The 25,392-nt window shown below is 39.1% G+C and overlaps 2 protein-coding genes across 5 annotated transcripts in view; one reads left to right on the forward strand and one right to left on the reverse strand.

Moving 5' to 3' along the window:
* The window catches only part of LOC138754484 (Golgi integral membrane protein 4-like), a 97,869-nt gene extending 73,836 nt beyond the window's left edge, over nucleotides 1-24,033 (reverse strand). For 2 of the 4 annotated variants that reach the window (XM_069918816.1, XM_069918814.1), the window contains exons 1-2: nucleotides 20,173-20,238; nucleotides 19,103-19,164 (exon numbers count right to left, since the gene is read on the reverse strand). The gene's annotated coding sequence lies outside the window, so the exon portion shown is untranslated. Of the gene's footprint in view, nucleotides 1-19,102; nucleotides 19,165-20,172; nucleotides 20,239-23,306 lie in introns of those variants that run through there. The other 2 variants (XM_069918813.1, XM_069918815.1) reach the window with 2 other exon arrangements.
* On the forward strand, nucleotides 18,356-24,332 carry LOC138754489 (olfactory receptor class A-like protein 4). Its single transcript, XM_069918824.1, has 2 exons — nucleotides 18,356-18,419; nucleotides 23,326-24,332. Exon 2 carries the CDS (start codon nucleotides 23,365-23,367, stop codon nucleotides 24,295-24,297), a length of 933 nt encoding a protein of 310 aa, XP_069774925.1. The 5' UTR covers nucleotides 18,356-18,419; nucleotides 23,326-23,364; the 3' UTR covers nucleotides 24,298-24,332.
* Nucleotides 24,333-25,392: the final 1,060 nt, after the last annotated feature.

Genomic DNA, 25,392 nt, shown 5'->3' on the forward strand with positions numbered 1-25,392 from the left:
CCAATATTCCATCCAAAAAAAATCACTGATAAACCTTATTGCAGGTCAAGGAGTTCCATATATATGTTTATCTTCAGAAAATATTTCAAATATTTCAAATCAACATTCGTCGCCATCTTTCAAAAAGGAGTCCGAAATCAACTTTAATAAGTTCTGTTCTTGAGAAAATTCCAGCACCAACTCCGGCTCTGTCTGGGCAAATAGGTCAAATTTCTTCCAAAGTCAAAGAATGTAATTTTGTTCTGTATTTATAGATAATAAGTTCATCCTTCCGATATTCCATCCAAAAAAAATCACTAATAAACTTTAATGTTATCTGGATTTTTAAAACTCACGGGCAACCAATGCCAATTACTGCAATTTATCTTCATAAAACATATCAAATCAATATTCATCACCATCTTTCAGAGGGGTGTCCAAGGCCAACTTATCCGACAGTCCAATTAATGAGCTCTGTTCTTAAGAAGATTCCAACCTTGACTCCGTGGTTCTGTCTGGGCAAGTAGGCCGAGTTTCTTCCAAAGTCGGAGAGTGTAGTTTTGTTCTGTATTTGAACTCTATTTTCCTTAATCTTTGTTGCCATTTTAAACATCTTTCAGAGGGGTGTCCAAGGCCAGCTTATCCGACAGTCCAATTAATGAGCTCCGTTCTTAAGAAAATTCCAGCCTTGACTCCGTGGTTCTGTCTGGGCAAGTAGGCCGAGTTTCTTCCAAAGTCGGAGAGTGTAGTTTTGTTCTGTATTTGAACTCTATTTTCCTTAATCTTTGTTGCCATTTTAAACTAAAAACAATTGATAAACAAAACAAAGACTTTTAACAGAAAAGAAATATTCTTAAAACAGGCATTTATATAACTGCCTGGGGGAGACCGGGAAGGCACGTCCGCTCCCTACGCCATCTTGCCACGCCCCAAGTTCACACAGTTTAATTTGAGGTGCCCAGAGTGAATTGCTAACTCTCATAGGCAAAAATGAGTTGGGAAATACATACTGTAAGTGAGTGATTAGTGTTTGAGGAATGTAGGAGTTAATGGCTCTGATTAAGTGAATGGAAGAGAAGTATGATCAAAAAGAAACACACTAAATAAAGAGGTCCAATCTATTCTACACAGTGCAAATATTAATGGTCACAGTGACAGGCTATTTTTGTGTACAGTGTTTTGTTGGTGTGAATGAATACAGTGATATGTTTAAAAGATTTGGTTTAGTGCTGTATTTATATTATACATTCAGTTTATAGAAGAAAATACCCTATTTTTACCATCCTCTGTAGCAGATATTACCTCTAACCTTTAAAACTATTTTTGGATTATATTAAGTTTCTGGTTTCCCAGGAGACTCGTACTGCTAATCCATCATTATTCACTTTTCATTTGCTTCATCTTCCTTTTTCACTTCTCTCTCACCTTTTCTCGTGTTCATGGCTCTCTATCTCTCTCTTTCTCATATTATCCCTCTTTCTCTGCACACTCTGTGGTCAGTGCTGTGTCAGTATCCATTGCTATTTGCTGTATGCGTACTGCGGACACAGTGTATGTGGAGCACTGTGTGTGCTCTGCTGTCCACCTCCTATTGTTTTTAGTAATTTGTGGACATCAATTCCCTCCAAAAGATTATAGAAACGATTTAACAGTGTGGCTGATACCAGGTCCTGAACCCTTAGGTCACTCAAATGATATTCATCTGCATAGTGCTTGGATTATCAGCCCACCATGATAAATCATTCAAACTCATTAACTGTCCATGGACTGATACCTCCTGCAGTCACCTTTGATGTACAGGCTCAAGGCAGGATCACAAACACCATTCAATAGAAATATTACTAAAGAGAGAGATCAGAGTCAGCACCTGCTGGACATTGCAATGTTGGAACTGAAGGAGGTAGTGTCTTGAGTTGAATGGTTCTGTGATCCACGATCGTTTTGTTCTTGATCTCTATGCAGAATAAAGATTTTGAATCATGTTCCGTAGCAAATGGTTGACATCATTTGACTCTCGGTTTCAATTTGCTCGGCTTCTGAAGTTTCAGGGGGCTCAGATTCTCACTGACTCACTTTTACTTTGATCAATGCACTGAAATGTTGGAGAAAACTGCATTGTGACACAATTAAATCACTGAAGAAAAAGGCATTGCTGTTGAGGGCTGAATGATGCCATTATCACAGTGGTATGTAAGCAGAAAGGATCTTGAAAAGCTCCCAGAAATATCTTCAAATGAATAATGGATCATAATGACACAATGGATCAAGAATATATGGGTGGTGGGTGGTGGGTGGTGGGTGGTGATGCAACACCAGCCCTATATTTTGCACAGGATAATATTTTAAGCATTTTTTTCCTCTTGATTTCCCATTGGCAAAAGGTTTCTCAATTACCAGGTGTTCACTGAAGTGAATACTTGTTCAGTATAAATCACACCTCAGTAAACATCAGCAGAATGTTTGAGGTTGGAAGACATTACAATCAAATCTTAACTTGCTTTCACTTCAGTTCTTTCATTCACAAGAGGTTTTGCAGAGAGAAACCAGGAAGAAAGTCCAGCATCAGTTGTTTAACTTTCCATCTCACTGGTGGAAGCACCAGAAACATACACTCCCCACAATCCTTCAAACCTCCTTTCAGCTCATACATTTCTGCCTTCCCAGTCATTTATTCTTCGCATTCCCTTTACGTAAACTTCTCTTGAATATCCTTTTTTTCCTCAGATTGACCATGTCTGTGAGTTCTGGATGGACAGAGATTTTCTCCACTCAATGGGAAAATCAAGGCAATCTGGAACATGCTACAAATCTTATCTAAACTGCATTCTCTGTTATTGGACTAGGACAGAACAGGATTGATTGAAAATCTAATGACATGTTTGAATTTGTAGACCACACACACGTTGTTGTTCACCAAAACTGGCGTGACCCCACCCTTCTCCCAGCCCATCTACTGAGACTCATTTTCATGCCTTTGTTCCCTTTAAGATGATAAGAACATAGGAAATAGGAGCAGTAATGGGCCATCTGGCATTCATCCCTCGAGCAAAGGCCAACATTCTATTTAGCAGGTATCACTGGCCTTGTTGTTACATATCGCACTTTCAACAGTAACCTGTCCAGTTGTGGGCCTCACCAAGGTCTAGACTTCAGTACAGCTTTGGTCCTAGTATGGAGCGATGAGATAAGGATGACTACCCGCATCGTCACCCTGATGTTTATGCAAGTACCAAAACAGAGAAGAATGGATGAAGAATTACTGTGAATCAAGGAAAATAATCTCTACTAGCTAAAAAAGGGCAGTGTTATATTGTGCGTGCCCAACCTGAACATCAGGACATCAGTGCAGTTCCTCGGGTGTCCTGGATCCTGCCATCTTCAGCTAATTCATCAGTTACATTCCTTCTCAGGTAATATTTGTTGTTGAGTGTTCAGTTCCAATTATAATTCCTCCAGTAATGAAGCAGAAAGACCTGGATAACATTCAGGATCAGGCTGATCCATGGCATCAATATACATGACACACAAACTGGCAGATAGTGAAGATCTCAATAAGAAAGGTCTTGACATTCAACAGAAATATCTTTGCTGAATCTCCTCACATCAACATTCTGGGGAATTATTGTTGACCAGCAATTCAAAAAAGACTAGCTTCACAAATACAAGATCAAGCCAAAATCCTCCTGACCAGCACACGACCACAGCAATTCGAGATTATGATGGAAGACTTATAAATCACTGCATCTAGTTAAGATCAGCATTGTTCAGGTCAGAGCACTTAATTTGATCAGCATTCTATCTGTAACCCTGAACACTGTGTTTGTGTATATTTGCATGTGTGTGCATTTGAGTGTGGTACATGTTTTTTTGTGGATATGGATTTCTATATTTGTGTAAGCATGTGTGTGAGTCTATGTAAATGTGTGTAACTGTGTTTGCTGCATGTGCAACTGAGTGTGTCTGCACACATATGTCTATGTGTGTGTGTGTGAAAGAGAGAGAGAGAGACTTTCATTACATTCCTTGAATTAAAGATATTGCAAATGTTCAGAATGTTAGAGGTTTGCTGCCTGCTCTGCACTTGCTATCAATACATGATCAGCATTGGTTTCGGATGGAATGAGTTTCAGTGAAAGTCTTTGGGCTCTGAGTGACAGCGACATTACTCACATCGTCAATAGGCTGGTTAATGGGATCGGAGCTAGTCACTGTTTCACAATAGTCCCCATTGCTCAAGGAAATCAGATGTCAGACATCTTTTGTAGAGCTGCAAATTTGATTTATATCCTTTGACAAGACTAACCCATGCAACCATTTACAAAAATTCCCAGCACCTGGATAGAAATTGAATAAATTTTTTGACAAAAGATGAGAAATTTAATATGGGTCAATGTGAGGATGATTCCCTAAGGCACGCAGATAAATAGTGTTAACTTAAAAGAATGTTGATTGATATATTAGACTGTCAATTCACTTCACTTTGACTATGGTTTATGATAAGCAGAAAAGCAAAAGAAGTCAGAACACACACTTCATATCTCTCTATCTCTCCATATATATATATATATATATATATACATTTTATGTTAATGTACTTTTCAAATGGTCTTGGTAACTATTTACAAATTTATATAACACAAACAAGTCCTGAGCAGTCAAACTCCCATTGCCAATTACTCCAATATCTCTTTGTTGGACTTCCATTTCCCCTGAATAAACTGCTCCTCTGTCTAGAGATGAACTCACTCTATTTGCTCTGTGACATTTAGAGAAATTGCACATGCCCCGATTTTCTTTATGGCACAAATCACAGTGGAAAATATGATCCAAATGCGGATTACACAAGATTGTAAAGATAGAATGAAATGTAAGGTAGAAGTTTGTAAATTGTTCAGAAAAAGTAGATTGGAAGTAGTTTTGAATCATTACCAATAAATTAATAAATGTAAGGTAGATAAAAGATGAGAATTAACTGGCAAGAAATATAAAAGCAGATTGCAAGCAAAGGGTAAAATAAAATGAGAGAGAAGTTGTCCTCCTGCATTCCTTTCATTTCCTGTTCTTCAATGATTATAGCTTGGGTCATTTTCCACATTAGTAGAGCTGTATAAATACAATTGCTAATATAAAAAGGCCATTCAGCCCTCAAGTCTGTTCCATCATTAAAAATGTTCATGCTCTTATATTCCTCCTCAGTGGCACTTGCCTTATACCTTGATTCTTTTTGTTGCCAAAAACCTACCAATCTTTATAGAGACTGAGCCTTCACAGGTCTCTTAAGCAGAGATTTCAAAGATTAACTATTCTCTGGGTGAACAAATTTCTTCTCATTTCTGTCTTGGCCCATCCCTCCCTCAATTTTGAGACTTTTTCTCCTGGTCTTTGACACCCCTTCTACGGGAATCACCAATTCTGTATCTACACCTTCTAGCCTCAATGGAATGATATGTTTCAAGGAGACTACCTCTCATTCTTTGACACTGCAATCTGCACCATCTCTCTTAAAAATGCAATACCTCTATCCAAAGAGATAATTAGGCTCCAACTGAAAGATCAGGGGTCAGTAATAGCACTGACTTTTAAAGAGCAGAATTATATGTAAGGAACAGCTAAGGTCCATGAGGGAGAAAGTAATGGAAGGACAAACAAGCAGAGATAGAGGAAGCAGAAGGAGAAGCAGTTCAATGAAGCATAACTGTCAGTACAGATTGCAGCCTGTTCTTCGACACTATACAATTCAATGTTAGTGCCAGTGTGAATGACAAACCATAATCAGGTAGTCGTATCTGTAGTTGTTTAGCATGAAGTGAAAACAGAGTTTGCTGATCCTGGAGTTTGTTGTGATAATTATCTAATTGTGCTACCTTGGAATAATCACTTTGGTTACAAATTATCATATAATATTGTGGAATTACAGATGGGAAATTAATGACTGTGGTCATAAAGAGCTATTTCCTGAGAGGGTACCTGTTAGTGATCAACGAGTTTTGCTAAGATTTCAAATTTTAGATTCTGCCAATATTGGAAAGATGTTCTCTCGAGTTTACCTGATGAAACCATTTCTTAATTTTAATGTTTATCAGATTCCCTCTTATGATGTTAATGAAAAAAAAACCAGCCTGTTCAATCTTATGAATAAATCAAAAGCAAAATTACATGAATTTGTTAATGGTCCCTGTATGTAACTAAACAGAACAAAGAGAGCTATTTAGGCTTTAAGTTGTGTTTATTAATCTCTTTGTTGGAAATGGGAGGATAGAAACATTGACCTTAGGGCTTTCTTCACAAGCAATGGAGGTCATTAAAAGAATGAAACACTAAGTATATCACAAGCCAGGACTATGTATTGATTTAAGGCAGTCTTTAAGTTTCACTAACTTAGCTTCTAGTCAGCAAGAGTCAAGTGCAAACATGCAGCCGAATGTAAAATGCTGATTCATTTTTCCATCCAAAGATATAATTAATCCACCAAGAGTGCTTGTAGTTTAATTGGTGGTACCCACTGGTGCTGGCAGGAAGAAACCTTTGAGACAATAACTCATGGGTTTTGCTGATTTCATGTGTTTGTAACAGGAACACACAGGAGAGCTTCTGATGGGATCTAAATGCCAACAAGACAATTTGCGTTCAAAATGCTTATCTTTCACCTCTTTAAATATACACACAAGCAGACAGAAAGATGCAATCAAACACATTCAGAATGATGCCCCACTTATGAACACTTAGACAGGAAGATCCATCCACAAAGCAGCATTGCAGCATTGGTGTATGTATTCTCCATCCAGCTGTTACAGAATACTTGTGTAGTACACGTTGAAAGAACCAAACACTTGTTGATCAAAACCAAGGCTTTTATGAACTAAAAGACTGGAGTATATCACAAGTAGGTCGACCAGTCCAGAATGACCTGGTCTGGCTAGAAGCAATCCTTTAAGACCTGCCAGTAGGTGTGGCTACACTACACTACCATCTGTACATATGTACATTTACACATTGGTGATAGAATCTGTACTATCACAACTTGCTAAGTGAGATTAGGAGATCTGTGATGAGGGGATTGTCCTACATGAGATACTAAGGGATATGGTCAATGGTAAGTAATCCTTACCATTCACAGAGCACTTATGGCATAGCGGTTACTTTTTTTTGTAATTCTTTATTTATCGCACTATGAACCATATCAGCCAATATATTTACAGATGCATCTCTTTAAATATTCACAGTGACATTTTCTCTTTATTTGCCCCATCCCTCCCTTCCCACCCCCCTCCAAAGAGTAAATATTAAACATATAAAATACAATAAAACAATATCTTTATACAAAAGGAATACAAACAAAAAAGACGTATCATCTACTTATACACATTAAATTTGCTCGTGTTTATCTTCTTATCATTTTAGGAGGTGGTGGTCCGAGGCCTGCTCTTTCTGTTATGTTCCATATATAGTTTCCAGGTTTTTTCAAACATTGTAACTTTGTCTTTTAAATTATATGTGATTTTTTTTTCCAATGGGATACATTTAAACTTGGTTATATATTCTATTAATGTTTATAGTCATATAGTCCAACGTGGCCATCTTATATCTTTATTTTCACTTCTTTTCTGCCTCTTCACCCCCTTCATCCCTTTTTTCCATTACTGTTTTTTAAGTTTTCCTTTTTAATCTCAATATATGACAACGCACTTAAAGACATGAAATACCCCAACAATCCCCACAAGCAATAACCCTTTAACCCCTTGTCCCTTGATGGCAACCACAACTCCCCATTCCATTCGATTTGCGAACTTACTTGCAAGCGTCAACCGATTTCGCAGTGACCATTATTCTCCCCCCCAGCCCCCCACCAGAGAACACTATTTTGCTCTACATTAACAAAGCTCTCTCTTTTTTTTCCCCTTCTTCCCCTTCTCTTATCCATCTTCATATATACATTATCTTTACTTTATATTTTTACATATTTTTGTATATTTTCTTGCTGGTCTTTCTTCTTGTCACTCCTCCTCCACTCTTCTCCTGTCCTGCAAAAGTTCAACAAATTCTTGGGCTTTCTTTGGGTCCAAGAACAGTCCATTCCATTCCCCAGGAATAAATACTTTGAGTACTGCTGGATATCTTAATATAAAGTTATAACCTTTCCTTCATGAGATTGTTTTCGCCATGTTGAATTCCTTCTTCTTTAAAAGTATGAAGCTTATGTCCGGGTAAAAAAATACTTTTTGTCCCTTATATTCCAACGGCTTATTGTCTTCTCTAACCTTTTTTCTTGCCTGCTCCAGTATGTTTTCTCTTGTCGTATATCTTAGAAATTTTACCAATATGGATCTCGATTTTTAATGTGGTGGCAGTTTTGGTACTAGCGCTCTATGTGCCCTTTCGATTTCTATTTCTTCATGTGAATCTGTCATTCCCAGCACCTTCGGGATCCATCCTTTTATAAACTCCTTCTTTGCCTTCTTTCAGGCCCACTATTTTTATGTTGTTTCGCCTACTGTAGTTTTCCAATACGTCAATTTTTTGTGACAATAAATCTTGTGTCTCTTTAATTTTTTTTATCGCCTTCTTCCACCTTCCCTCTTAAATCATTTATCTCCATTTCTACAGCAGCTTCTCATTCCTCCACATTTTCTACTCTTTTCCCTATTTCAGTTATGACCAACTCTAAGCTTTGCATTCTGTCTTCAGCTCTTTTCATTTTTCTTTTGATTGAACTAATTTCTAATGATAGCCATTCTTTTAATGACCTGTTCCTCAAAAAAGGCTTTATCTAAACTTCATCCTTCTATTTTACCTTCTTCTTTCCTTTGAAATTCTTGGTCTTCTTCTGTGTCTGTATCTAGGTGTGTCATCTTCTTCTCTTCTCTATATCTGTGTATCTTCATCCTTCTCTGGTGAGCTGCTTCTATATCCTTGCTGGGCCTCCAGCTGCTGTGTCTCCTGCTGCAGGTTGACCCTTGTTGAGCCTCCCGCTGAAGGTATCAACCCGCTATTGGGCCTACTGCCGCAGGTCGTCCTCCTGCCAGTCGCCCCGTTGCTGCTCATCCTCTTCCCACCCTTCAATCTCTTTCTCACCACTCTTCTTTTCTTCTTTCTTGTTTGCTTCCCCCAGCCGAACGCCCCGATACTGGGCGTCTCTCAGCTGGCCGCTCCTCAGCTAAGTCCCCCCCCCCCCGCTGGCGTTAACCTTTTCTTTTACTTGCGCACAGCACACGTGCAACTCTTCATGCATGCGCAGTTGCACACCTCTTCTTGGCTCTTGAGAGCCAATTTTGAGGTCCACCGGTCAGGAGGACACCACTCCTCTGGGACTCACCAACTTCGGAGATCGGTTGCTCCTCTCCACGGTGGCTCTTTGCTCCGACGTGCAGGTAAGGCCTTCTTCATTCTTCTCCAGTGATTTTCCTTCTTCCCTTTTCACTGTTATTCTTACTTTTTCTCTTTTGGGTGACATCTTCTGTCTCTTCTCTAACTTTATATTTCTCTTCCTGTATTTTATATTTATTGAGCTCTGTTTTTTCAAACCTTGTTTTTCTTTTCTCTGTAGAGGGCTGGTTCCACTCAATCAGCCACTACTCCATCATGTGACTCCTTCCAGCGTAGGGGTTACTTAAGGTAGGATGTGAGTGAAAAGAAAAAGTTTGTTTTAATCATTATGTGCACAGTTTCATAACTCCAAAGGAAATGGGCCAATGACAATTTTTCACAAGCAAAATATTTCAGTAACAATTTGGTCTAGAGCAGTGGTTCTCAACCATTTTTTCCCACCCACATACCACTTTAAGTAATCCCTTACTAATCAAAGAGCATCTATGGCATAGGGATTACTTAAAGTTTGAAAACCACTAGTGTAGTGTGTGATCTTCTTGAAACATAAAATATGGGGTGGACATATAGTAACATTTTTCTTGGATATCAGGGGTCGCCATCTTGAAATAAGGGGACAATCACTTGGAACTGAGGTGAGAAGAAATTTCTTCAACGAGATGATAGTGAATCTTTGGCATTGTCTTTGCAGTAGGACTGCGGAGTATATTCAAAACAGAGATCAATTAATTATAGGACATTAAGAGATATGGAGAGCTGGAACTGTCCTGTTCGAAGAGATTAAGCAGACTAGGCCTTCACTCTCTAGAACCTCAAAGAGTGAAAGGTGATCACATTGAAACAAGTATCATTCCACTGGGGCTAGTCAGAAGAGATGCAGGGTTGGTAATTTCTCCTGGGGGTGGAGTGTCTGTAACCAGGAACACAGTCTCAAAATAGAGACAGGATAGTGACCTTAGAGGTCACTGAGTATATTCAAGACATTAGCTTTTTGCTTAATGGAATAAAGGAATATGGGATTAGTTCAGGAAGTGTTGCTGAAGTTAAAGATCAGGTTAGCTGATGGGAGGTCAGGTATAGGGGCCAGGTGATCAACACCTACTTCTATCTCATATGTTCTTGTGATGAAAGAACAGATTCAAGAGCAAAAGTGAAATGTGATCATCTCTATTCCTCCCATTCCTCACTCCCCGCGCACCCAACACTCTGGTGCTTACTAGAAAAAGAGATAAGAGAAGTAGAGTGCTCACAAAGGAAAAGAGGTGGTTTAATTAAAGATCAACACTATGAAGCCATGTTACCATCTCCAAAATAGGAACTAGTCCATCATGAGAGCCTAAAAGAAGGTGCTAAAAAGTTAACAGGAATCAGTAAAGAGTGAAATTAATATTCATTTCAACTGAAGACAAAAGAATGAAAGCAAAATGAAAATGACTGGAGAAAGAGAAACAAATGAACAATTTCAAACAATTGAACAAAAGTAATTTAGTAAAAGTAATGATTTGAGAAAATATTTCATATTAAGAAAAAAGATTTAGAATGATGAAATAAGTAAAGAAACCTACATTATATGATGAAGAATACAATGTTATTTTACAAATATAGCTATAGAAAAATTACACTGGACAGCAAATTTTTTCAAAACGTTTGCTTCCTGAAAGAAAATTGAGGGTTATGATAGACAACATCAAGCTGAACACAAAGGTCATTTAAAATTTGCTGTATCACGTAGGAAGTTGGAGAAACATTAAATTAACTTTTATTGAATTTAGCATGTTTAATCGCATAATAAAGTCGACATATTGCTCTCAGGTTGACTGCACATGTTGCTCAACAAATATGAGGAGCACAGGGTTTGCCTTGGTCACCAATTTTACAACCGAAGTAGACCTCATAGGTTTTCTTATTAAGTGCAGTCATATTGCATCTTTGAGCCTTAAACGTACACTCGCCACAAATGTAACAGAATAAATCGCAACTATTGTGACATTGACGAGACACTTCTGCTGTATTGAATCTTCCTGAAGACAACAAATGCTACTGTTAAGTCAACTCACAATACTATGGCCTGAAGAACATGAGCATCAACGTGCATTCAATCTGTATCAATATAATGTATAGCATCTGTATATGTGAATATGTGAGCTGCTTCCATCTTGACTAAGCATGCCCAGGCCTAAGACAACATTTGCATAGCACCTGCAGTGAGTGCATGCCCAGGCATGCTTGGACTGACCAAAACAGTTATACTAGTGAACTTAAAATATGACCAGAAATCACAAAAATAAGTTATATCTAAAAAACAGTCAGTGTGATAGAAAGTTTTAAAGGTTATTTTTGTGATCAGAAGCCTAAAATCCATAAAATCCATCCAAAAATGTTCGGGAAGCTCTGTTGTGAGGAGGCTCCTGAGTTAGTAGCAGAAATTTGCAAGGATTCTTATTCAGATCTTTATGTCCATGTTTTCAAATAGAAAAAATTAAAGAAGTGTTGAGTCATAAATTGGCTTAAAACAAAATGTTTTTAAATGTTTTCATTATCATAAAAATACATAATTAGTGAAGGATTAAGCTAAATATGGAAAAACTTATTAGGTGACTGGTTATGTGTAAGAATCCTGTGAGAATTGAAAAAATACATGTCACACTTCAATTAAGAGGTGATGTGTGCAGGAGGACTGGAGAGGGGTCCATTTCATACTAAGTTTTGCGAAAGGTGATTGGTTAACCTAGGCAATTGATAATTAACTCAACATTCATGTTTGGGTAAATTCTGCAGTCCTTCATTAAAGATGAAATTACTAATAGATGAAAAGAGAATGATAAAAAGCAACTAATTTCAGAGAGAAAGATAATCCTTCACAACATGAAATTCTGTAAAGAGATGATTCTTGTGGATGGTGGAATGCTGTGGGTGTGATTCATGCAAACTTTTGGAAAGCCTTTGCAAATGAAGCTCCACTATTTACAATAGAAGGAAAAGGGGGAAAAGGGAAATTCATATCTGTGAGCCTGACATCAGATGCAAACTAAATGCTGAGATCTGTAATGAAGGATGTGTTTATAGGATGCTTAGAAAGCCATAGAACACACATGTCAAACTCTGGCCCGCGGACCAAATTTGGCCTGCGATATAAATATATTTGGCCCGCAAGATCATTTCAAAAATGTATTAGAGGTGGCCCGCTGGCCGCCGCGCCAGTATAGCGCATGCACAGCTAATACAATAAATCACAGAATGCATTGGCGTCAGCCCGCTAATCGCCCCCACCTCCTCTGTTTACGTTGCAGGGTCTCACCGTGGACTCTGGTTTTGGGGCATGGGGCATGGGGCATGGGGCATGGCCGGTGTCAGGTGACCTCACCAGGACCGTTGCCCACTCCCCCTCCCTGCCGCAGGCCGACCCGCAACTCACGGTGACGGGGCCGCTGATCCGCCGAGATGCCGCCCTGCAACGAGAGCTGATGCCCCCGCACTGTCGTTGTCCAACCCGATCGCCCGCAAACCCCGCCCTCCCGCACACAGGCCTGAGTAAGTATTATGAACTTTAATCTCAGGATAAAACGATCTTCCAATTGTTTCATGTCACAATGATAAATATATTCCTGGTTAAAAATGGTCCTGCACCTGGATACAAGCTCATTAGGCATAAAACTTGAAAAGTGTGTAAATCAAAGGATATCTGTACCAATGGAAAAAGGGCATGGCAAATAACCCTGCTAGAGTTCATGCCCACAATCAGTCACCCATTTGATTGTTTCAGGAATCATGTTATTCTCCCACATTCTCAATAGCCCTCAGATTTTACTATTCAACAGCACACCAGCAACATTTGACAAATCCTCTATAGAGAAATATTATTTATTGAATATTTTATTTCTCATTTGTTAATGCTTCTGGAAAGAGTTTATCCAAAACTATTATTAAACATTTATTTTAATAAGAAAAAGTTTAACATTACTTATGTTGAAAGAAGAGAAAACATGCAGATGTTGTTGAAAAATTTCAATAAATATTTAGTTCGGCCCTCGACTTAGTCCAAGTTTTTAATTTTGGCCCTCCGTGAATTTGAGTTTGACACCCCTGCCATAGAATAACTAAGCCATAGAAACAATCATTGGTTTTATGAAGGAAAATCATGGTTGGTCTTTCTATAGTTAATCTTCAGTCTGTAGCCAATGTTCTTTTTGGTCTCTCCATTCCTCCCTCTCAGAATTAGAACTTATTGTCATGAACATGTTTCACCAGATTCATTGTTTTGCGACAGCATTACAGACATATTGTTATGACTTACATTAAAAATAATAAATTAGTGCAAAAGAAGACAAAAATTAGGTAGCGTCTGTGGTTCATTGTTCATTCTGAAATGAATGGCAAAGGTGAAGAAGCCGTTTTTATACCATTGGGTGTTTGCCTTCAAGCTCTTGTACCTCCTTCCTGATGGTAGCAGTGAGAAGAGGGCACAGGCCTCAGTGGTGGGGATCCTTGATGATAAATACTGGTTTCTTGCGACACTGCTTCTTGTAGATGTTCTTAAGGGAATGGAGACTAATGTCCATGATGGCGCTGGCCTTGTTCATGACTCTTTGTAGCCTTTTTCTGTTCTATGGATTGGTACCTCCATAGCAAACAGTGATGCAACCAGTCAGAATACTCTCTATGGTACACCTGTAGAAATTTTAACAGTCTTAACAGGTGGCACACTTGGCTGAGCAGTTAGCTCAACACCTTTACAGTGTCAGTGATTGGGACCAGACTGGGGTTTGAATCTCGCGGTGTAAGAAGTTTGTACGTTCTCCCCGGTTTTCTCCGGGGACTCAGGTTTTCTCCCACTATTCAAAGAAAATGTACCAGTGGTACAGGTTAATGGAGTGTTACCATGCTGTACATCTAAATTAAATTTGGTGACAGACCGAATCTCCTCAAAACTCCTAACAAAGTATAGCCACTGGCAAGCCTTCTGCACTACAATTTAAAGTTTGTTCCTATGAAATACTTACTATGTTTCTTCCTCCACAGATGCTAAGCGAGCTGTTTCCACTAATTCCTATTTTTATTTCATATGTAACAAATCTAACAGGTCTTTATTTTATGTGAATCTGCCATCAAATTCAAGATTCACATGTCTGTTTGCAGATTGTTGGATATTTTTGTCACAGAATGCAGAATCATGTAATACACTGCTAAATGCTGAATGGACTCAGGATCCTAGATTTAGCAAGGGATCCAACACATAATTCTAGATTCTTTAGCCAGGGAAGCATCTCCTTGCAGCCACCCTATCAGAATTATGTATGTTTTAATGAGATCTCCTCTTATTCTCCCAAATTCTTGAGAATATAGGCCTAGTCTAGTCAATCTCTCCTCATGTGACAAACCCATCCTTCCCTAGAACCATATTCTCTTTATGAAGTATATCCTTTCTTTGGCAAATTTTGATAAATCTTCCTAAAGCAGAAGGTTTGGGCAATTTGTATGATCTCTAACACTACTGAAAATATGATGATCTCTTACAATGTCCATTATATTTTAGGGTAATTTTTCGAGATACAAGGGACCTAATATCATAATATTCTCGCTGAGGTCCCTATTTATAGCTGAATTACTATTACACCCCTGTGTTTCCTTTAAAGCATGTTACAGGAAACAACAAGGAATTGTGAAATTATAGGCCAGTGAGAGGTAAAAAGGAACAACTGCCAAGAAAATTATTGATATGAGGAAATTAGCAGGAAACCAATGTCAGGAGAGCATTATTGTGAATGATGGATTCTGTGCAACACCAAGTCAGAGAATAATAATCTGGAAGAATTACTGAGGCAAGTAAAGAAGGGAGAGGGAAACAAAAATATACTGCATTTTAAAATCAAATTAAGAATTAAAGACAGAACACACATCAGCAGTAAAATGGCAGTGAATTGCTGCTGGTGTAGTCAGTGCTATATTTTGCTTCCAGTAGAGACAGGTCACAGATCACCCTAACAAGAATAACATAGAGTGTAATATTAACATATGAATTAGCAGAGGAAATGGCAATCTAAATAATTCTGAATGAATAATATGAAATGATTCCAAAATATTACTTGATGAGATAATGAAATCCATTCATTCTGATAAATCCAGCTAGTTAATGGGCAGAAGTGAAAAAAACTTCATAAATTGTGCATTCGCTCATTAACCAATATATTTGTTGCTAGGCTCAATTATCAATTACTTGGTCATTGAGGTGAAAAGGTTTACTTGGTCAGCAAAACAACAGTTTAAAAATCAGACAGTAGATTCCAGTTAAAATAGACACAAGATGCTGAGCTTCCTCCACTCTGACCCAACCCGGTTCCAGCCAAGGTAAGCACTACCTTTAGATAATTTATTTCTTCCTTCCTGATCCTGGACACACTTCTCCAGAATTTACTTGGATAACAATAGAGGATTTAACATATCTTTGGCTTGGCTTCGCGGACGAAGATTTATGGAGGGGGTAAAAGTCCACGTCAGCTGCAGGCTCGTTTGTGGCTGACAAGTCTGATGCGGGACAGGCAGACACGGTTGCAGCGGCTGCAGGGGAAAATTGGTTGGTTGGGGTTGGGTGTTGGGTTTTTCCTCCTTTGCCTTTTGTCAGTGAGGTGGGCTCTGCGGTCTTCTTCAAAGGAGGTTGCTGCCCGCCAAACTGTGAGGCGCCAAAATGCACAGTTTGAGGCGTTATCAGCCCACTGGCAGTGGTCAATGTGGCAGGCACCAAGAGATTTCTTTAGGCAGTCCTTGTACCTTTTCTTTGGTGCACCTCTGTCACGGTGGCCAGTGGAGAGCTCGCCATATAACACGATCTTGGGAAGGCGATGGTCCTCCATTCTGGAGACGTGACCCATCCAGCGCAGCTGGATCTTCAGCACTATTAATTATGTATTGCAATGAGGAAGAAATACCCCAAGAATTACAGATCTTAGTAGAACTTAGTGAAGTTTTCTAAGTTTGTCTTTTCTCTGTCCTTCTCTCTCACATTCGTAATCCAAACTTTATTTCCCTTGGTTTCTGCTTTATTTTATTGTGGTGTATTCTGTCCTTTTGATTCATTTTTCTTTTTCTTTTCTCTCCTTGAATTTCATTGGTCAAGTTTGTTGATTATTTAGGTGCCTGATATCCTACTGATCTTTCATATATTATTAAAATGTGCCTTTCCAGATATTTATGGGGGAGAAAACCGCCAGAAGGAAAATATCCCAATGGAATCTAGTTCAGTGAAGCCTCTTCTCAGACAGTCCTGAATCATAATCACTCTCCAGATTACTAGCTTGATGTTCATGTGTTCCAGAAAGTTGCATTAAGTGACTAACAAAAGTCTCCTACATATTTTCACTTCTATTATTTTTTTAATGTAATATGGAAAAGATAATTAAAATATCCAACAAGTAGGTTGGAATTTGTTAATTTAATTTCAGTTCTTCAGTTCTATCAAAATTATGTAACAAAATCTGACTAAATCTGAATGCAAATTAGTTTCAATTAAGTTTACCAAGGTAACAAGTTGTAAAATCTGTGATTCGCTATCTGTCTTTTTGCTGATTTGATGTGAGGCTGAAGGACGTGGTAGCAGTCAAGTTGTTGCTTCTAATCAAACTTATATTGAGCCAAGAATATCCTGCAGGACAATTAAACAAATAACATTTCAATGTCTGTTGGGTATAGGATATTGAAGGGTGATCTTTTGGAAGAATTTAAAATGTTAAAAACATTGGATAGGGTAGATGAGAAGAAATTATTTTCTCCTGTGGGAGAAGCAAGAACTGGGAAACATAATATTAGAACCAACCTATTCTACAAAAACAAGTAGAAATTTGGAAAACCCTGCTCTAAAGGTTTGAGGCACTTGAAATTTTGTGCTTGAGAGATTTTTCTGAATAAGTTTATGGTTGCTATGGAGAAGGGCAATAAATGGCCAGAAATTAAGGTTTTAAATTGGAGGGAGATAGTTTTCCAATACAAGACTGAATCTGAAAGATATGGATGGGGGGAAACTACTTGCAGAACTAAGACCTAAGGGAATCATTAAAAAATTAATAATGAGAATTCAGACCCAATTTGTTCTGGTGAAAGATGTGGTCATGGCAAAGAAATTATGGCTTTGGAAGGAGCAGTTAGGCTAAGGTATACACCATGAATGGTAGGACCTCAAGAAGATGGGAGGAACAGGAACTAGTGGCATACTGAATAAGGATCCCAAAGGTAGAAGCACAGGTAGATGAGGAGTTTAAGACGCCATATAGTATACTTACATTAATTAGACAGGGCATAGAGTATAATAGCAGTAAGATACAGAATATAGAGCATTATTTGGGCCACAGCTGGAGTATGATGTGCAGTTCTGGTCGCCACTCTATGTGATTGCACAGGAGAGGGTACAAAGGAAATTCACCAAGATGTTGCCTGGGATGGAGCAATTCAGTGATAGTGACCTGGTTTCTACTCTGACCTTTGGTACTGTTTGCATGGGGTTTGTCATTGCATGCCTTTTTTTTCAGGCACTCTTGTTTTCCTACCAGATCGCAAAAACATGCAGTTTGATGGGTTATTTGTAAATTGCCCCTAGTATTTTGGGAACGGGTAAATCTGGGGAAGTCATTGTGAAAATAGAGAAAATAAAATGTAGGCTTGATGTAAAAGGGTGTTTGATGGTTGGCAAGGATTTGGTGGGCCAAAGGGCCTTTTCCACACTCTATGATTCTTTTTATGGTGAAGTAATAAAAATGTAGACTGGGTAGATGAAATTATGTTAGAAGTATTGGAAAAGATTAATGGATAGGTTGGCCCAAATAGCCTGTTTGAATGCTGGAAACTCTGAGCTGCATGTGAAGGAGCAAGATGGACAAGATATTCAGATCTTTGTTATTCTAATATCTCCCATGAGCAAATGACCATAGATATTCTTCACTCAATCACAGAATTTTTAAAAAATTTGTAGAAAGTAGAAATATATTTTTGCTTATATTTCTTTAACTACAATTTGTTATTTAATTGTTTAACTGTACAGATGAGAACTTCCAATATTTTTGTGCCAAGCAGAAAATAGCCAGTGTGGTTGAAAGGTTCTGTGTGTGTATGAAGATCAACACATCATTCAAGTAAGTCTGCATATGTGCTCAAGAGGGAGGGCAGAATCACAGGCCAGCTCCAAACTTTCTGTAATTCAGTGCATTGCTGAGAGCCTCATAGAAGAGCTGATGGACCTATTGCACATATACAGTATTTTCTATTATTTTCATTTATATTAGCTGTAGTATTTCCTGGTAATCAAATGAAGGTTTATTATTCCAGTTATTTTTCCTGTAGATGTTAATGCACAAGGGTATGTCTCTGTTTTCGCTACTGCCATCAGGAAAGCGGTATAGATACCACAAGACTCATACCACCAGGTAAAAGAACAGCTGCTACCCTTCCATCATCAGTCTCCTCAACGACAAACTCATTCAGAGGCTCATTTAAAGACTCTTATTTGTGCATTTTATTGATTTTCTTTTTTATTATTTTATTCCGTGTACAGTTCTCTATTTGTTTACATGTATACACTAGGTATAGTTTTTTCTGCACTACCAATTAGTCGTAATTCTGCCATGCCCACAGGAAAAAGAATCTCAGCGATGTATGTGATGCCATGTATGTACTATGACAATAAATTTGAAATCTCCACAAACAATCACTACCAGCAAAAAATAAATTATTGAACAATGAAAAACAGTCTTACTCTCATTTGGTAAGCTGGTCCTCTGTTATATATTTTTCTCCATTATGAAGCATTAACTATTACCTTAATGAGACATCCCACGAACTTGGGAGCATTTGGTACAAATCCAGTCTGAACCTCCAAATCTGTTTGAGAATACAAATTTACATCATCAATTAAAATTATATACCTTATTGATTAAGAACAAAGACATGCTTGATGTTATATATCCAGCAAAGACTATTATATACTTTAACCCCTTGCCATCTAAAGCCAAACGTGAATAATCTACCTTCCAATTAAGAGTTGACATTTGGCCAAGGTATCAGAGCTTTACTTGCATCCATGAAACTGTACTCAAGATCAATTTAAAGCTTCTGGCTATCCAGTTACAATGCACTCTGCTCTATACTACAATGATGGGGAGACAAGATGTGCAGTTTTACAACTGGAAATCAGACTAATATTCCTTGCCAAGAGACCTAGAAATAATATGAAAGTAGTTAAATTTGAAAACTGGCCTCAAAATGGAAATGGATGAAGAGCTGAAAGAGAAAATAAATTTCAGGGTTAAACAGAAATTGCAAGGAAGTAGAATAAATTTTGGGTGTCATAGCAATTATACTATCAGAGATGCTACCTTGCAACTCCAGTGACCCTGGTTCCATGGCACTCTTTCATTCTATCTGCGATGGTTTTCCTCTGGGTTTTCTGATTTCCACCCACATCCTAAAGATAGCCCTGGTTCCATGGCACTCTTTCATTCTATCTGTGATGGTTTTCCTCTGGGTTTTCTGATTTCCACCCACATCCTAAAGATAGGTGGGTCGATAGGTTATTTGGCCATTCTAAATTGACCCCTTTGAGTAGGTAAGTGGTAGAATCCAAAAGGGTTGTTGGGAATGTGATGAGAACAAAATGGGATTGTGTGATCTTGTGAGGATAAAGGGCCTCTTTATTGATGTATGAGTTTACCATTCTATGAATTGTACAAATGCCTCGAGGAGATAGTAGTGATTGACTTATTTAGGTCTAGAACTCAGATGGAGCCTCAGACATTCATTGCAGTAGAGACAAGAACATAATGAAAGGATAATAATGCTGTTTTTGAGCTTTACTAGTTATGCATTTCCAAACTGATTAATGAAGCAAACCTTGGGAAAAGCTGGTTGAATGTTCCTTAACTGCCTCAGGATCTTCGTGATGCCACCATCATCACCCTGTGCAAAAACAAAGGCGAGAAATCAGACTGCTCAAACTACAGGGGCATCACGCTGCTCTCCATTGCAGGCAAAATCTTCGCTAGGATTCTACTAAATAGAATAATACCTAGTGTCGCCGAGAATATTCTCCCAGAATCACAGTGCGGCTTTCGCGCAAACAGAGGAACTACTGACATGGTCTTTGCCCTCAGACAGCTCCAAGAAAAGTGCAGAGAACAAAACAAAGGACTCTACATCACCTTTGTTGACCTCACCAAAGCATTCGACACCGTAAGCAGGAAAGGGCTTTGGCAAATACTAGAGCGCATCGGATGTCCCCCAAAGTTCCTCAACATGATTATCCAACTGCACGAAAACCAACAAGGTCGGGTCAGATACAGCAATGAGCTCTCTGAACCCTTCTCCATTAACAATGGCGTGAAGCAAGGCTGTGTTCTCGCACCAACCCTCTTTTCAATCTTCTTCAGCATGATGCTGAACCAAGCCATGAAAGACCCCAACAATGAAGACGCTGTTTACATCCGGTACCGCACGGATGGCAGTCTCTTCAATCTGAGGCGCCTGGAAGCTCACACCAAGACACAAGAGAAACTTGTCCGTGAACTACTCTTTGCAGACGATGCCGCTTTAGTTGCCCATTCAGAGCCAGCTCTTCAGCGCTTGACGTCCTGCTTTGCGGAAACTGCCAAAATGTTTGGCCTGGAAGTCAGCCTGAAGAAAACTGAGGTCCTCCATCAGCCAGCCCCCCCACATCTCCATCGGGCACACAAAACTCAAAACGGTCAACCAGTTTACCTATCTCGGCTGCACCATTTCATCAGATGCAAGGATCGACAATGAGATAGACAACAGACTCGCCAAGGCAAATAGCGCCTTTGGAAGACTACACAAAAGAGTCTGGAAAAACACCCAACTGAAAAACCTCACAAAGATAAGCATATACAGAGCCGTTGTCATACCCACACTCCTGTTCGGCTCCGAATCATGGGTCCTCTACCGGCATCACCTACGGCTCCTAGAACGCTTCCACCAGCGTTGTCTCCGCTCCATCCTCAACATCCATTGGAGCGCTTTCATCCCTAACATCGAAGTACTCGAGATGGCAGAGGTCGACAGCATCGAGTCCACGCTGCTGAAGATCCAGCTGCGCTGGGTGGGTCACGTCTCCAGAATGGAGGACCATCACCTTCCCAAGATCGTGTTATATGGCGAGCTCTCCACTGGCCACCGTGACAGAGGTGCACCAAAGAAAAGGTACAAGGACTGCCTAAAGAAATCTCTTGGTGCCTGCCACATTGACCACCGCCAGTGGGCTGATATCGCCTCAAACCGTACATCTTGGCGCCTCACAATTTGGCGGGCAGCAACCTCCTTTGAAGAAGACCGCAGAGCCCACCTCACTGACAAAAGGCAAAGGAGGAAAAACCCAACACCCAACCCCAACCAACCAATTTTCCCCTGCAGCCGCTGCAACCGTGTCTGCCTGTCCCGCATCGGACTGGTCAGCCACAAACGAGCCTGCAGCTGACGTGGACTTTTACCCCCTCCATAAATCTTCGTCCGCGAAGCCAAGCCAAAGAAATGAAGCAAACCTTGGGAAAAGCTGGTTGAATGTTCCTTAATTTGGGGAAGGTGCATGGCACTAAAAAGGGAAATCTAATGTAATTAAAAAGATATTGCCACAAAACATGAAAAACAATTGAGGTGAAGGGCAACTTTCTGCTAGGTCTCAGCTCTGTCAAAAGTCTAATGTTGTGTTGTTTTCTATTAGTAAATCCTATTAAAATGGTGGGCCTGCAGGCTCAGCCACATTCATTATTCCCTAGTTATTCAAGTATGTTGATGTAGCGAATACATATACATATATGTGAATGTATTCTGTACATATACATGTACACAAGAAACACCAAATACAGTCCAAGTGTCCAGAAGCTGAGATGTACATATGGAATGCAGGGATTCAAAACCAGCTTATGAATATATGAGCAGGAAATTTGTACATTGGTTTAGCTACCACAGTAGAGTGTTGCCCCACTTTAAAGAATGTGAAGATCTAAGGCAAGGTACAAAAACCATTACTAGAATAGTTCCAAGCTTGAGTGATATGAATGGAGAAGCTCTTGTGGGAACAAAATAGATTGACAAGTGCTTTGATTGAGATGATGCAAGATTATGACTGGTTTATAAACTAAGGAACACAGATTTAACATTCTGGAGCAAGATACTAAAAAAGGTTGAGGGAAGGAAAAGTTTGTGCCTCACTACCCACAGAGTGGTGAAAACAGGATTGGTGTCTTTAGACAAGAAATAGGTGGACACTGGAGAAAGCTTATACTCTGAAATAAAATTTAAGAAAAGAATTTAAAAAGATGTATCAGAATTTGTAAAAGTTCAGGCCCCAATTATGAGAAAAGTGTGGGAAATTAGACTGATGGAAATATCCTGTAAGGAGTTGAGATACAGTAGATGGACATGTTGTGTCCTATTGGAAGAGCTGATTGAATCTCTAAAATACCAATCTAAGTAGAAGGCAGAAAACAGAAAAATGAATTTACAAACATGGTCCCAAAGGAGGGTGTCCTAATGTATTTGATAGGCATGGGAGCTGATCTGGGCTCCATTACATCTTCAAGAATGCATGGGCTGCAGTAATGTGGGGCCTAGATTACAGGTCTAAGAACATGAGCTTGAATCCAAATAAAATTTAGGACTTAAAAAATACCATGCAAGTTGAAGCTTCCACAGTGTCACTGCTATTCTTCCTTGCTGTATGTGTGACTCCAGGCCCCCTGCTGTGGCTAACACTTCATACCTTCTCAGTCTAAATGGAAAATAATGGATGCATAACACTTCAACAGGGAGCATAGGGCACATTTATGGGGGAATCATGGACTGAAACCATAAAATGTTTTCATGTCATCGGAAGGAGAAAAATATAGAAGAAACCAACTAAATGACACTGCTTCACAGGGAAGAAGGTTCATAAACTTTGACTAGAGTCTGAAGGAGGCTATTGCCCCCCAAAAAAGTTGAAAACCACTTCACTGGACCACAGTCCAACTTACCTTACTTAATCTATTGCAGGTGCTGATCCCAAGATTCAAGGATCCAAAGGCAAAGAGAATGGAATTTCGGAGTTCAGTCCAGCTCATCATTTATGGTATTCTGGTGTTTCTGGGGATTCTAAGCAATTTGCTGGTGTTGGTGACCATATTAGCCACAACTGTAGAACACCATGGCCTGGCACCTTTTGACATCATTCTTGCCAACTTTGCAACTGTCAACCTACTGATTTGCACATTTCGAAACATCCTATTGTTTATTTCAGAGTTGGGGGTGAAAATTTCCCTCACCCTTAACTGGTGCAGAGTGTTCATGTTCCTTTGGTTGTGGCTAAAGTGCGTTAGCGTCTGGGTCACTTTTTGTCTCAGTTGCTTCCATTTTCTGAAGATAAAACAACATTTGCATCTGAGCACAAGGATGAAGGAGATCTTCACTGTGATTAAGCTATTATCTGCAGTATGGCTTGTTAATTTTCTGTACTCCATTCCAGCTTTTATTTACACTGAGAAGGTTAGCATGAATCACACCAAGAAGCTCATGCTGGTCAGTACCACCGATGAATCTTTCCTAACCTGTTCCTTGAAGTTCCCCACTAGGCAAGACGGTCTCCTATTTATAGCTGTATCTCTTATCCTGCATGAATTTCTTCCCATTGTCCTAATGATTTGCACCAATGTCAGCACCGTGCATTATCTCAACCAGCACATCAGAGAGATAGCAGATGATCACCTGCACAGTGTGCAGGTCGAGCGAACAGCAGTGAAGATGATCATGGCATTGGTGTCATTGTTTGTCCTGTGTTCAGGCACACACCTATTGGCCGTGTACTACTACAATCACAATGAGGGCCCGGCCACTACCTTATTGCTAACTTTAGCTAACTACTGTGCCTCTGTTTTCATTGGTTTCAGTCCCCTGATGCTGGCCGCTGGGCACAGTAGACTACGAAATAAAGTGTGTAACGTGTTGCATATTAACATATCAGCAGGTTAAGCTTTTCTTTTTCAATATTTTTATTAACATTGAAATTTCACATCCAAAAATACAGAGTATACGAATGAATATATGTTAAAAATCAAAAAGATATATTACACTTAAATCATATAATTTCATCTAAAATACCCCACATTTTAATCAAATAGATTATACTGTATTATAATTTTATTATAAAAATAGTCTAAACCGACTACCAAGAAAGAAGTTGGCCAAAGAAAAAAGGAAAGTAGAATTCTTATTAGTGATAAATTACCTCATCAGTCAACAGTTCTACCTTCATAACAAATCAAAGATTATGAAAGTAATTCAGAAAAGATCCCCACAGAGTTTGAAAATTTGAATTCAAATTGGAAATTGAGCATCTAATCTTCTCTAAATTTAAACATGACATAACCTTTTCCTTTACAACTCCAGATCTTAACAGGCAGGGCCAAGCTTTAAGTGTCCAAGTGTTGTGGTAATGAAAGCACACGGTCAGTATCCTGCCAGTCATCTTGTATTTGAGTTTGTGGGACTCTCTAACCCATTTTCTCTTCTGTGTTATGTCCTGCTCCATCCTTATGTGGGGTCGTGAGTGAAAAATACCTTGAACCTCTTTTCTTCTCTGCCTTTCTCCCTTTACTCTCCAATTAAAGTCTTGACTCCACTTTAAACATCTTTGTGCCATCTTAGTCAAACGAAAGCTGAGCTGAAGAAAGAAACAATCTGCTGGAAGAGTTTGAGTCAAAAGAGGCTGCAGATGCTGGTGACCAGCTGATCCTTGTTCAGACTCCCAGATCTGCCATTCTTGGGCTCCTGATGAACTTCACACCTGTAAAATTATGTTGTCTTTGCTCTGTACTCTGTAACTTTGCACTGTGTCTTACTTTCTGTACTATGTTTTAGATTTTCAGATGAACTGCTTGCAAAATTAACCTTTTCACTGCATCTTGGTATCTGTCTATACACTGAACTTTGTCTAGCCAAGTACCTAGAGCACTGAAGCAAAGAGTATAGGAAAAACTAAAGATAGAATTCCCCTTCAATCTTCTGTGTATGTATGTCAACTGGCCCAAGGATGTAGTGTCAAAAGGTTGTGTGTTTAACTTCATG

Source organism: Narcine bancroftii, chromosome 2 (assembly GCF_036971445.1).
Source record: "Narcine bancroftii isolate sNarBan1 chromosome 2, sNarBan1.hap1, whole genome shotgun sequence".
Classification (NCBI taxonomy): Eukaryota; Metazoa; Chordata; class Chondrichthyes; order Torpediniformes; family Narcinidae; genus Narcine; species Narcine bancroftii.

Bases quoted from the DNA above. Each gene is read 5' to 3' on its own strand.
- LOC138754489 (XM_069918824.1), top strand. From the start codon at position 23,365: ATGGAATTTCGGAGTTCAGTCCAGCTCATCATTTATGGTATTCTGGTG.